The sequence below is a fragment of the Parasteatoda tepidariorum genome, chromosome 11 (assembly GCF_982258835.1).
Source record: "Parasteatoda tepidariorum strain Cologne lab strain chromosome 11, Ptep-v5.0, whole genome shotgun sequence".
Taxonomy (NCBI): domain Eukaryota; kingdom Metazoa; phylum Arthropoda; class Arachnida; order Araneae; family Theridiidae; genus Parasteatoda; species Parasteatoda tepidariorum.
Window position 1 is genome coordinate 11,966,187 of NC_141765.1, and position 13,769 is coordinate 11,979,955.

At 30.4% G+C, this 13,769-nt stretch overlaps 1 protein-coding gene across 5 annotated transcripts in view; it reads right to left on the reverse strand.

The window, feature by feature from the left end:
• Positions 1-659: 659 nt before the first annotated feature.
• Positions 660-13,769, reverse strand: part of LOC107452122 (MFS-type transporter SLC18B1) — an 86,957-nt gene continuing 73,847 nt past the window's right edge. For all 5 annotated transcript variants that reach the window (XM_071187408.1, XM_087155469.1, XM_087155470.1 and 2 more), the window contains 5 exons: positions 11,391-11,482; positions 10,084-10,179; positions 7,996-8,070; positions 4,937-5,030; positions 660-886 (listed from right to left, as the gene is read on the reverse strand). In XM_071187408.1, the coding sequence (XP_071043509.1) occupies positions 806-886; positions 4,937-5,030; positions 7,996-8,070; positions 10,084-10,179; positions 11,391-11,482 (438 nt within the window). In that variant the 3' untranslated portion in view covers positions 660-805. The remainder of the gene's footprint in view (positions 887-4,936; positions 5,031-7,995; positions 8,071-10,083; positions 10,180-11,390; positions 11,483-13,769) is intronic.

Consider the following 13,769-nt stretch of genomic DNA (forward strand, 5'->3'; position numbering starts at 1 on the left):
CATAACTTTCCGAAAATTATTTCTTTTTTTAAATTAGCGTTTAAACACTTTTGCATCAACCAAAATGGAATGAAAAACTAAATTTGGTTTTAAAAAAATCTAAAAATTCTAAATATTTGAAAAAAGTACTAACTTACAATTCAGAAATTGTTTGGTCATTAGCAAGGTAATTAATAGGAATAATTTATTTTATCAAAATTTCTCATCTTATCACAAAATTTGCCTTTAGGCCGATGGCTTATGACTTTCTGTGCAAATACTATTTTAATTTAACAAATCTTTCAAAAGAACAGATAATGTGGCTCTTAAAAGTAGCATTTGAGTAGCAAAACTTTTAACCGTTATATTGGTCAAAATTTCGCCCACTCCCCTTTTTAGAGGTGATATATCCGAAGTTGTTGAAAATATTGTAGGTTTCTTCAAGCAAAATGTGCTTTTGCAACAAAATAAGCATATACCGTCACGGTTACATTTAGTTGTTGTACTAAATATTTAAAAAATATGCCATTTTTACAAAGTGAAAAATTCGAACAATAGCTCAAAAGTTATAAGAGTTATCTTTTGCCGGCATTTTGGTTACCGAAGACAGCTGGGGCCTAGTCAAAGCAAAGGTGAGAAAGCGAATGAGGCAATAGAGTTTTATAAAATTCAAAGACCACTGAGATTTTGAAACTTTATTAAAAATAGTTTAAATGTATCTGAAGGATGAAATGTAAATATCTAAATACAAGAGGTTTCTCAAAAAATAATTTAGGCACTGAGTAACTTCTATGAATAGTAATGAAGCTTTGAAAGAATAATTTCATCACAGTCCTACTTTCTCTCCTTCTGGCTTTTTATTTCTGGTTTTTCTCTTGTAAAGTAACCTCGAAACAAGAATCACAGTCTGAAAATAGAGCAATAACATAAATGCAATTTTTAAAAGGATATATTTATGGAAAAAAATCCAAGAGTTTTTTGTTTATACCATTTGAAAGTGTTGCAAATCTTTCGTGGGACATTTTAAAAATTTTATAAATAATTTTATAAATTTATTTTTAATGTACCTGAAAATAGTGAACTAATATTTATATTATTAAAAAAAAAATTTCATCAGCCACTTTATTTTGTATTGCTTTTTAAAAATTTATTTCTACAGTTTACTCGTTGTATAATAATAAGAGGTGTGATGGCACACTAGTTAAGACACTAAGCTATATGTTTATGGTACCAAAGTTCTATCCCAGGTGATGGCCTCAAATCGTTGGGTATCACCACATGACGTTGGTATTTAAATTGTTAAAGCTTAACCTCAAAGACTTCTCCCCTGGGGAGCAATTTTAGTTACATAATAAAGGATCTTTTTTGGAATTATGTTTTATTCATTTTTCTTGTAGAGGAAAAATGCCCAAAATATGCTAATTTTTCCCCTGCTAGATCGGTCTTATATTTCAGGTGAATAGCTTTGACAGTGTACCTGTTTATTTAATTGTAACTTACAACTGTGTTCCATAATTTAGAAGACCTTAATGTAAGTATAATTTAGTGAATTACTAAATTATGGCTTCACTCAAAATTTCTTTAATTTTAAAATAAATTAAATACTCATGATATATATATATATATATATATATACAGTGGTGGCCAAAAGTGTGGACACTTTTTGAAAGTTTCATGTTTTTCAACTTTGTGTGCTTGTAGAATATATTAATTTTCACTTTAATACAAAGGTTTAGATATCAAATTGAAGGTAATTTGATGTAGAATTTAATAATAAAGGCAGTATTACAGTATCTATATTACAAAAAAAATTATGCAACTATTAGTAAGATCTATCTTAGATTTGCATTTTTTTAAAGTGATACTTACACAATCAATACTTAGTAGGATAAACCTTATTTTTTAAGACAGCTTCACAGCGTCTTTTCATCGAGTGAACGAGTGTTTGGAGTTCATCTTTCGTAACCACATGGTGCCAAGAATCAATTATAGCTTCAATAAGTTGTCTTTTATTGGATGGACGTTTTTTTCGTACAAGAATTTTCAAACGTCGCCACAAATTTTCAATTGGATTGAGATCAGGGCTGCTTCCTGGCCATGGTAATATATCTATGCCTTTATTTTGAAACCATGTTTTGCATACTTTTGCTGTGTGGCATGGAGCTGAATCCTGCTGAAAAATAAGTGGTGCGTTGTTGGGGAAGTTCTGGTGTACAAAAGTCCTGTTTACGTTATGAAAAAACGAAATCAGTGGAAAATAAAGTCAAATCAGGCCGAAAAAAATGCACAAGTGCTACTGCCGATAGAAAAATTATACGGCTATGCCTACAAGATAGAAAAATTTCATCAGATGCCATAAGATGTGAAATGAATGCAGCGGGTATTGCAGTAAGTTCAAGAACAATAAGAAGAAGGTTATCAGGATTTGGACTACAAGCTAGAATTCCAAGGAAAAAACCATATTTAAATCAAAAGCAACGCGAGAAACGAGTTTAGTGGGCAAAAGAACACATTAAATGGTCAGAAAATCAATGGAAGCAAGTAATCTGGAGCGATGAGAGTAAAATATCGCTCTTTGGTAGTAATGGTAGAAAATACGTGAGACGTAGAATAGGTGAAGCACTTCATCTTGATTGCATTGAAGCAACTACAAAAAACTCAACAAATGTGATGATTTGGGCATGTATGTCTGCAGATGGTGTGGGCCGAATTCATGTGATTGATGGCATCCTGAATGCCAAAAAAATACATCGAAACTGTCCTGAAGCCAAAATTGATACCTTCCATCAGGGATGTCTTCCCAAACAACGCACCATTTATTTTTCAGCAGGATTCAGCTCCATGCCACACAGCAAAATTATGCAAAGCATGGTTTCAAAATAAAGGCATAGATATATTACCATGGCCAGGAAGCAGCCCTGATCTCAATCCAATTGAAAATTTGTGGCGACGTTTGAAAATTCCTGTACGAAAAAAACGTCCATCCAATAAAAGACAACTTATTGAAGCTATAATCGATTCTTGGCACCATGTGGTTACGAAAGATAAACTCCAAACACTCGTTCACTCGATGAAAAGACGCTGTGAAGCTGTCTTAAAAAATAAGGGTTATCCTACTAAGTATTGATTGTGTAAGTATCACTTTAAAAAAATGCAAATCTAAGATAGATCTTACTATTAGTTGCATAACTTTTTTTGTAATATAAATATTGTAATACTGTATTTATTATTAAATTCTACATTAAATTACCTTCAATTTGATATATAAACGTTTGTATTTAAGTGAAAATTAATATATTCTACAAGCACACAAAGTTGAAGAACATGAAACTTTCAAAAAGTGTCCACACTTTTGGCCACCACTGTATATGTAATTTGTGCTAATATGGTTCATAATTGCCGGAATTCCCAACGTTAAATCTCTTCTTCAAATAATATTATCACGTTATAATTAAAATGCTACTACACAAAGTTAAAATACAAAATTTCCATTTTGATGTATTATTTTTCTTATTATTATAAACAGTTAGGATATAATTTTCTTCATTAAGCATTTTCCAGTATTTTTATTGTTTCAGATGAAGTAAGATTCAATAAAAATATACTTTCAAACACATAAAATTTTCATAAAAACTAACGAGTCAATTTGTAACTTCTCAACCCTCATTTATACAGAGAATCACGATACATTTCCTTACAAATCAGGAATTTTGATGCCTGAAAACCATTAGAAAGCTTTAGCTTGCATTCAGAATTCGTATGTATTCTTTATGGTATTTTAAATTATTAATTATTTGAAATTGTTTATTTTTTCTTTTAAGAAAGAGCTCTTTTTTCATTCAGCGTATTCCATTTCCATTTATTAGTTAAACATACACTTACTGCTTCTAAAATTTATAGTTTAATTGAATTTATTATAAAAACAAAGTTACGAGTTAGGCTGTAATTTTCGAACAAGAATTTCTTTTTTTTAACACTCTTATTATTATTTTTTTTTTCAAAAAATTTTATTAATTACTAAATAGAAGTTCCTGGTTTTCTGAGCAAAACTTAGCGATTCATACATTTCCATTTTCTTCTTCTTTATTTGCTTTTCAAATAGATGGTTATTTTCATGTTGCAAAATTGAAAAAAAATTTGTTTTAAATAATTGCTTATTCATTAAAAGTTTCAAATTTATCGATGCATAATTTCAGAATTGAAGCCGATCCATTGTTCCAATAGCTTTCATAAACTTTCGATAGCAAACTTTCATTGAAATTATTTAAACGTTAATTAACTATAATAAATTCATGCAAATGTTTCTACATTTTAAAGTTTTGTTTTGAAATATTATTTCATTCAAAATTAAATGCATGCAACAGTTTAACTTTTCTCATGGTCCACTCATTAATTGCATGGTTCAAGAACTTATATCATGAGAATTTATTTGATGAAAGGCAATTATATAACTTTCTTTAAAAAAGGCTGTTCTATGTTATTTGTATATATATATATATATATATATATATATATATATATATATATATATATATATATATATATATATATATATATATATATATATATATATATATATATATATATATACAGGCAAATTAGAAACATTAACGAGTTAAATTCCAGGTATTAATATTAATCCCCATTATACTACTTCCTTTGAACTCTTATTTCCTCAAGCAATCCACTAGGTTTTAATGTTTTTAATCTTTTTTCCTCGTTAATTATTTGTCAGGCTTTAATAATATTTTTCTGTTTACTTAACTTAAATATTATTTCCTGACCCCTAAAATACATTTTTGATAAGGATTCTAAAAATATGCAGATTGAAGGCGGAGATTACGGAAGTCTTAGACTGGAACTTAACGTATTGTATGGACAGAAAAATGGTTTTTCAACACTTTCCTAATTTTCATTAAGTCCATTTAATATTCCATATAATAAAATAAAAACATACCACTGCAGATTGTCCGATGACAACTACAAAAGTTGCATATTCATAACCGACGCTATCAATTAAAAAGCCACCAATTGAAGGTCCAAAAAAGGCACTGGAAGAAAAAAACAGATGCATTTTTTTATTTATTATAACTTTCAAACAAAATAATAAAATATTGATAAATAACTTCATAACTAAATTTTTCAAACTTTATTTGACTGACAATTATGAGTTTAAGTACTGATATACTGATAGCAAAATCATTTCATTTCTAGCTTGTTTTCGGGAAAGCTAAAATATCCGTGACTTACATAACTTATTAATCAATGCATGATATGTATAACTATAATGTGTCTTGGTATAATAACTGCACCCATAGAAACATGCTTTACTACCTATTTTTTCTCATGTCCGGATAAGGCTTCCAGCGGGAATTTTATTATGTGACGGTAAATCGAAATTGGTACCTTGAACCCGATGATAAAAAAATCTACTGTTTTTGAAAGATGGGAAAACCAAGAGAGTATTGGGTAATATAAAGAAATGGGAATTTTAATAATAAACAAACTCGCCTGTTTGCAAATTCCAATTAAGATATTTAAAAATATAACAGCTGTGATATAAGTAATTAGCTTATAAACTGTTTAATATGCTTAAGAGACCTCTACCCTCGCCATCTTGGGTTTTAGGTAAAAACTTTAATTTGTGTTTTCTTGATATTTTTTGTACCTAACAAACGTTTGATTATATAGTTTTAATAGACAGTATATTACCTTTTAAAAAAGGTAGAAATTAAGAAAGCCGCTTTATAAGATTAGGAGAAATAGATCTTGACAATTTTTTGAATTTCTCTGAATTTTTCCTCAACACTTTAAAGCAATAAAATGATGCATTTTGAGTAATTTAAAACTGCACGCTTTTAGAATTTTTATCATCTAATTTTATTACAGTTTAAACTGAGGAAAACCAATTTGGATGACACTAATAATTATTTTACCGCTAATTGCATAGAAGCAAAGATACTTATCAAAAATTTAAAAACTAGCAATTGTATACTATTTAACTACCCACCTAAAACAGTTGGTTGCAGAATTGTATTAGCATAATTTTGTCACAAAAAATTTATAATGAATCTAAATAGCCGCAATTGTTATGTTTCAAATTGTGATTGGGAGCAGCTTTAAGTTTTAATATATTGGAAGATACTACCAAATAAATTAAATATCCATCATCAGTTTATTTGTGAAAATTAAATGATAAAGATTAAAAGTATATTTAGAATTTTCCCTCCCTTTCGATAGTTGAGCTCGGTCAGGCGGGAGAGGGAGGGCCTCTTAATATACGTAATTTACTAAAATAAATATGCTATATTTTATTAAAAAATTACTTTTTAAATTCAATAATTTTTATTAGCATAAATTTTTAATAAAAATATCAGCTAATGGGAGATTTTAATATTGAGAGAAAAAGATAAGTTACAGTGTCACATTTGTACAAATTTTTATCACAAGATAATTAAATGAATAAATAACCTGGTCATAAAGCATGTTAAAAAATAAGAAGTAAAGAAAACATAGTATCAGAATATAATCTTTTGCTAGTATTTTAGAAGCTGCTTTATTTTTCGATATATAGTAGCACCTCTGTCGGGTCACAAAGTCCTCCAAGTTTCCATAACAAATCAATAACTCTGGGGGTACTGAATCGGAGATTGATTATTTGCTGATTCAAGTCAAAATTGCGATCTGTGGATGAATGGATACGCCCTCTAAACCGGGCTATGACTTATGTATGTGGATAAAGACGTATATTTGGCCATATATGGTTCTACTAAAAAAAGAAAAAAACCCACCCTCTGCCTTAAATTCGCTTGGTTTCACCAAGCGAATTTAAGGCAGACTTATGTATGTGGATAAAGACGTATATTTGGCCATATATGGTTCTACTAAAAAAGAAAAAAACCCACCCTCTGCCTTAAATTAGCTTGGTTTCACCAAGCAGGCTTGCTGATATTAGCAAGTGGCATTAGAAATGGGCCGGGATAGCCTGGTCGGTAAGGCACTGAGCCCATGTCCAAGAGTTCGTGGGTTAGATCTCAGGCCGGCCGAGAACTCCCCGTGTAGTAAAATGGTGACTGGTGCACGTTAAATCTGTTGAGTCACAAAGTTCTCCATGTTCTCATAACAAATCAATACCTCTGGGGGTTGAACATTAGTAGTCATAAACCCAAAATTGGGCCGACTGTTCAACGACGGATATAAAAAAAAATAATAAAACTGGCATTAGAAGCAGCAACATACTTTATAGAGATATTAGTTTCAAGTTAATGCTGTCTCTTCAAGCTTTCTCCATTTGACTCGATCTAATGCAGTAAGATTGCATTGTCGCAAGTTAGATAGATATCAATTTTTGTGTGAAGCTCAGCAAGTATACTTTTTTTCATCATGAAGACTTCCTTTGATGATGATTCTACATCATAATGCTAAGCCTACAGGTAGCACAAGGCAATTGCTAAAGGCTCTGAAGTGGCAAGGGAGGAGTGTTACCGCTGGAGGGTTATCAACAACCACCACTGACTAAAATGTGATGCGAGCTCTGCATTCTGAACTCAGGCACAAACAAAAACATTTACTTTTGAAGTCCCGATCAGACATCGGATAATTGAAAACTTCATCATGACATCGAACATTGCACGCTTCGCCATCTTCATGACCCTGTTCCTGTCCGGTGCAAAGATTCCAATGGTTCCACAACTCGTTTGAGTCCTGGCTTGGATCTCTCAGACTTCTTGCAACAACACTTAAACTCTCAAGACAATTGACGAATTCTAGAAGTTAGCCCGGAGACTTCATAGAACATCCCAGAAAAATGCTCTTGTGACACCTTCGATGCCTGGAAATCTCGATGGAAGTGATTAATGAATGCGAAGGAACATATTTTAAGACTTTTTAATGTATTATACCAGTTAGATCATTGTATGTTTTAAAACGAAATTACTTTACGAACAAACCATGTACACTGCTTGGACAATATCTAATTCAAAAAGCAAAGTTCTTAAATTCATCTAAGTTACTTACCCAAAGCAGGAAACGGAGAATAGAATTCCAGAAACTAAACCATATGTTCCAACATTATCTGGAAAGCCCCGCTCACTAAAATTTTTAAAAAAAATTTAGTTTATGTAAAATCATGTTTTAATCACACAAAAAAAGAATAAAATATTGCTTATAATTAGAAGTTGTGATAAATGTATACTTCATGTTTCAGAAGATGTGCCGTAATGTGTGCCTTCCTCAGTAGTAATATTGGTCTTGAATGTGTAACATTCATGGAAAAACAATGCATGCAAAATGGTATTGAATGATTTTTATTTATTTCTCTTGTACAGTGCACAAAATGAAAAACAGACCACCCTTAATAACTTTTGCTCAAGTGAATTCCTTAAGTTCAAACACATCAGTTTTTTATTTTAATTTATTACATTTACCTAATTACCCTCGTTTATGAATACCATTTTCGATCGAGTGTGCGAATTTTCAATGCCAAATCGATAAAAAATCAATCAGTTATTGTGCAAAATACACGGAGATAGCATTTTGGACTTCTTTAATTTTAAAGTTTTTGCCACGTAATAAATGTTGCTATGATAGGAATAAATGGAAATCCGATGGTGTAATATCGCGTAAGTATGGTATATAGGGCAAGACATCCATTCTGAATCTTTCATAACTATTGTCTTCTTGATTGGTACGAACTGGAAGGATAAAAATAAAACAAATTGAAATTAAGGAAATAACCTTAGCATTTGCAAAACGTCTTATATACAGTGCCTAATAATAACAATAATTATAAATAAATAAAAACGGACTACCCTGAATAACTTTTGATCATCTAATGACAATATCCTCTCGTTCTAACATTCAATTTTAAAAGTTCAAGGGGGTGACCTGAAATGTGCTTATTAATTAGTGCAGACAATATTTGAAACTACGAAACCAAACCCAAATACACACTTTCTCGGAATAAACATACATTTTTTTCGACGGATTCGGATCCCTAAGATAAAGGGGGGAAACTGCGATCTAGGAAATATGGTGCCAATAGTTTGGTCAGGAGTGCGGTCCAAAGTTTGTACCCCTTAATGTTAAATCTACTTCTTATGTATTTCACCATATCTCGAGAAATTTTTAAATGAATTAAAAAGTTTTTACTCCTAATCATAAAATTCGTTTACCCAAACATGCAAGATATATGTTTAAGCATATATTTATAATTTTTCATTATTTTACATAATAATAGTAGGAAAACTTTTGAATTTATGGTATACAAATTTTACATAATTTTAAAGAATGCAATTTTAAAAGGCAAAATACGAAGTTCGAACAAAATCGGTTGAGTAGTTTCTGAAAAATCGAATTTAAAAAGTCGTATTTTTAAAATTCTATTTTTCAGGAACTATTCGACCAAATATTATATTTTTCCAAGTAAAAGTACATTCTTTAAAATGATGTAAAAAATTATGTAAATTACAATTCAAAAAATTTTCGACTATTATTAAATAAAATGAAAAAAAAATCATAAATATTTAATAAAAGTTATTTTTTTCATGAAATTTTCTATGGATGAATGAATTTTATAATAGCGTGCAAAATCTTTCAATTGCTTCCGAGCTTTGGATTGCTCTCCTGACCAAACTATTGGGACCATATTTTACAGATTGCTGCTACTCCTCATATTTTGGGGTCGAAAATCCGAATCCACCGAAAAAAAGGTATGTTTATTCAGAGAGTGTGCGTTTTTGTGTCTGATTTTATAATTTAAAATATCGTCTGCACTAATTAATTATCATATTCGAGGTAACCCTTTTGAACCATTTAGATTGAGTCCTAGAACGTGAAGATCCAATCAAAAGTTATTTAGAGTGGTCTGTTTCTTTCTTTTTCTATTTTTTTATTTTTTATTTTACGCAGTTTTCACTGAGATAGTTTGAAACCTCAATTATTGGTTCCGGATATAGCGTTAGCAAAAACTGTCATTTTTTAACTCATTTTCCAATGGATTTTCTACCTGTAATACCCTGTTATTTTAGCCAAGTTTTTTTTTCGAAACTAGTTTGATATTTAAAAGCAAACTTCTTTCTGTTATTAATATAAATTGAGACTTACACAGTATGTTTCATTCCATGAGTAAAGGAACACACAATTTCACCAGCCATTCCAATACCTATTAAGACTTGGGATACTATCACAAGTGATAATTGTCTGAAATCGAAAATGAGAAATATTTTAGCAAAGTGAATTTTTTATTTCAACATTTAGTCGGTAGTTCGTTTACATGCATCAAAACTAGTTCGAGCCAGTTTTAGAAACTTTTGATTAATAACAAATATAGACATTTGAATTTCGGTAAATTTTTTGTTCACGCAGAGAAAGAATTTCGGATAAAATTACCTTACTTGTATGGTTATGTCATTTCCAGTAAAAAAAAAGTAGTTCTGGTTTTAAAAGTCAAAATATACGGTATTTGAACCATTCATTTGGTAATTTTTAAGTTAATATGGTATTGGTTTACTGAAAATTCTGGTATTACTCATAATACCTTTTTTTATTATTAAAATCGCCTTAGGAAAGTAAAAAATAGACATAGAACTTAAGCAACACAGTTTTAAAAAAGATAGTTTTAAAATTAATCACATCATTCAAGAAAAGCATAAGAAAAGTAAGTAACAGAAGCAAATTTTACTGGCCAGATTATATGTGAAATTCATTTTGAATTTTTTTTATTAATGCGAGTACAATGGAAAATATTATAAATTTACAATGAAAGTAACTTATAATGGATCGGATATTAAAAAAAAATACACACACACACATATACACACACACACACACACACACACATATATATATATATATATATATATATATATATATATATATATATATTCAATTATATATACTCCTCCTAATTAAGTTCATAAGCATGAAATCAGGAAAGTGTGAAATAGGAGGGGAGCATTTTCGATAGTGATAAACAGGAGTGGTGTCGTGACTTTATTTTATGCAATGCGTCAATAACCAGTTAAATATGTAATTTTTGAGCTTGATAAATGAAGTTTTCTGAAAACAAATTTATTAAAAAAAAAGGAAAAAATACGCGGGTATATGAACTATAAAACAGAAAGGTGATAAACTTCATATGCAAGTTATCTAAAAGTTAAAAATTTGGGTCCAGCAAATAAATAAAATTTAAACTATTCTAAAACTGAACTATCAATCATTTCATAGTATTTAATAGTAAAATGAACAGTGATAAAAAGAAAAAAAAATCATGCATGACTTTCTTACACTCCTCACTATAGATTCAGAATTAGTAAACTTTAATATCGGATACTATTTTACTATCTGAGCGGAAATATTTCTTAAACGATATAATTAATTCATGTTAATGTAGAAAGAAAAATTAAACTTACGTATGGATATTGAAAAAAGGTAAAGGACCAATGATGATGAAAGCAACAATAAATGCCAAAGCTCCAAAAATTGTTAGGCACTGGGCATTAGGCTAAAAGAAAATTTTATTTTTATAGTGGTTAATTTTTTTAATTGCATAGTGGAATATTTTCCTCTTTAAGTCAAAATAATAATGCATTTTTTCCATGATGATTAAAACATGAAAAAATTTGATTAAATCACTTAAAAATGTGATTACACAAAATTTCTGAAATTTAAAAAAAAAATAAAAGTTGTTAAAAAACCTTCAGCTGACCATGCTTTCCATCTCTGATAGACGCATTTCTTTTTGGATTCATAAATTCTATAAGTTTAAAATTTCAACATATTTTTTACATTCTATAAATTAAAGAAGCTAATTTGTTGGTCATTCTCAAAATCTCTTTAATGGGGTTCGAGTATTCCTGTTACAATAAAACAGGTAAACATTTCAAAAATTAATAATATTTACGATTAAATTTGCACTGTAATAAAATGAACAAGAAAGTATTTAAAATAAGATCCTCTTAAATGATTTTTACGTTTAATTTACTTCTGTAACAGTTTAATGAACAACTGGAAATGAAAAAAATGGCTAACAGATCTGTAAATATTACATTAAATTTACGTGTTACGTTTTTTATTAAAGATTACCTTAGAGAAAATATTTTAAACTTTAAACTATATTTCTCTTATTAGGTAGGTCGGAACTTTATTTACGTCGCACAAGAGCAGCATAATGGGCTATTGGCGACGGTCTGGGAAACATCCGTGAGGATGATCTGAAGACATGTCATAGCAATATTGATCCTCTGCAGAAGGGATGGCACCTCTCCTTTGGTAGCCCGACGAACTGCTCGCAAAATTAATCGAGTTTAACCAGGACCGATACCGCCCCCCCCCTATGGTCCCTACGCAGACTGATCAAAGTGATTATCCACCCGCTTACTGACCGCAAGCAGTGATACTTGACTTCGGTGGTCTACTGGGAAGCGTGTCTTTACGATCAGTCCACTGCGGAACATTTCTCTAATTAAGAGAATATATATATATAAGCAAAAAAATATGTTATAAAAATTTACCTATTGCCATAAAAAAACAATAATGAGATTGTTTGAAAACTTAAATACATTGATATAGACCTTTTATTCACTTAAATAAATATCAATTTGGAATAGTGTATGAAAATATTTCTCCGGCTTTATGCGAAATCAAAATTTAAAATGTTGGAAATCACATTTTTGAATTTATTGAAAGTAAACAATTTCAAGTTATACAATTTTGGAAATCACGTTTTTAAATTTATTGAAAAATATTCCATTTTATATATTAAAATAAATCTATACCCATACCTGTAAAATAACTCTTTGATTGCCTTTTTAAGAGGGAAGTTAATATCACAGTTCACCGATTAAATAAGTTCTTTATATATCTTGACATTCCATTTTTATTGCATTAAAAACAAACATTTAATAAACACATTTAATAAACACATTTAATAAATTGCAGTATACTTATTGAATACACTATCACAATATTACTGCGATGTAGTGCAAGAAAAACTTATTTCAAGTTTAAAAGGCGAAAAACTAAGTTACTAATTTTTTTTTTATTCAATGCATAATCCCATTATAAAGTACTTCAATAGGTACATTTCTTAGCAATAATTTTCGTCCCGCAGTGGACTGATCATTAAAACACGGTTCCCTACAGATCACGGGTGGGTGACCACTTGGATCAGTCTGCGTAAGGACCGAGGGGGTGCGGTATTGGTCCTCGTTAAATTGTTCTACAGTAAAGTGCTCGACTTCGCGTGCAGGTCGTCGAGTACGGTGCCATTCTCCTCTGTAGAGGATCAAAATTGTGATGGCATGTCTTCGGATCATCCACGGGGATGCTTCCCAGACCTAAGCCAATAGCCCATTGCTCAGCTCTAGTGCGACGTAAAGGAATTACAATTAGTAGTAATTTTCTGTATATTTCTGAAAAATAACACATGGGTTGTTTTTTCGAGCATTTCTACAAAAGTAAATTGTCTTTTGATAAATCTTGACATCGCTTATTATTGCAATGAATTTGCAGAATTGTAAATAAGTTCGATTAAACCCCTACACCCAACAGTGGCCAAGCATCTCACCCTGTTTTTCAGAAATCTATTTTATAAGAGCCGTGATAGGAACGCCACGTAGTTTTGACCCCAGTTAGATGGCGTAGACAGTGTCTGATATGGTATCCCTGTTTCTAAACTTCCATATCACAGCCAACGAGAAAGCTATCAGCCATGTCAGATTAGCGTGCAGCTTGTGCACACGCCGGTTGTTTAGTGGCTGTCAGGATCGAACTCACTGCCTCAATTCTCC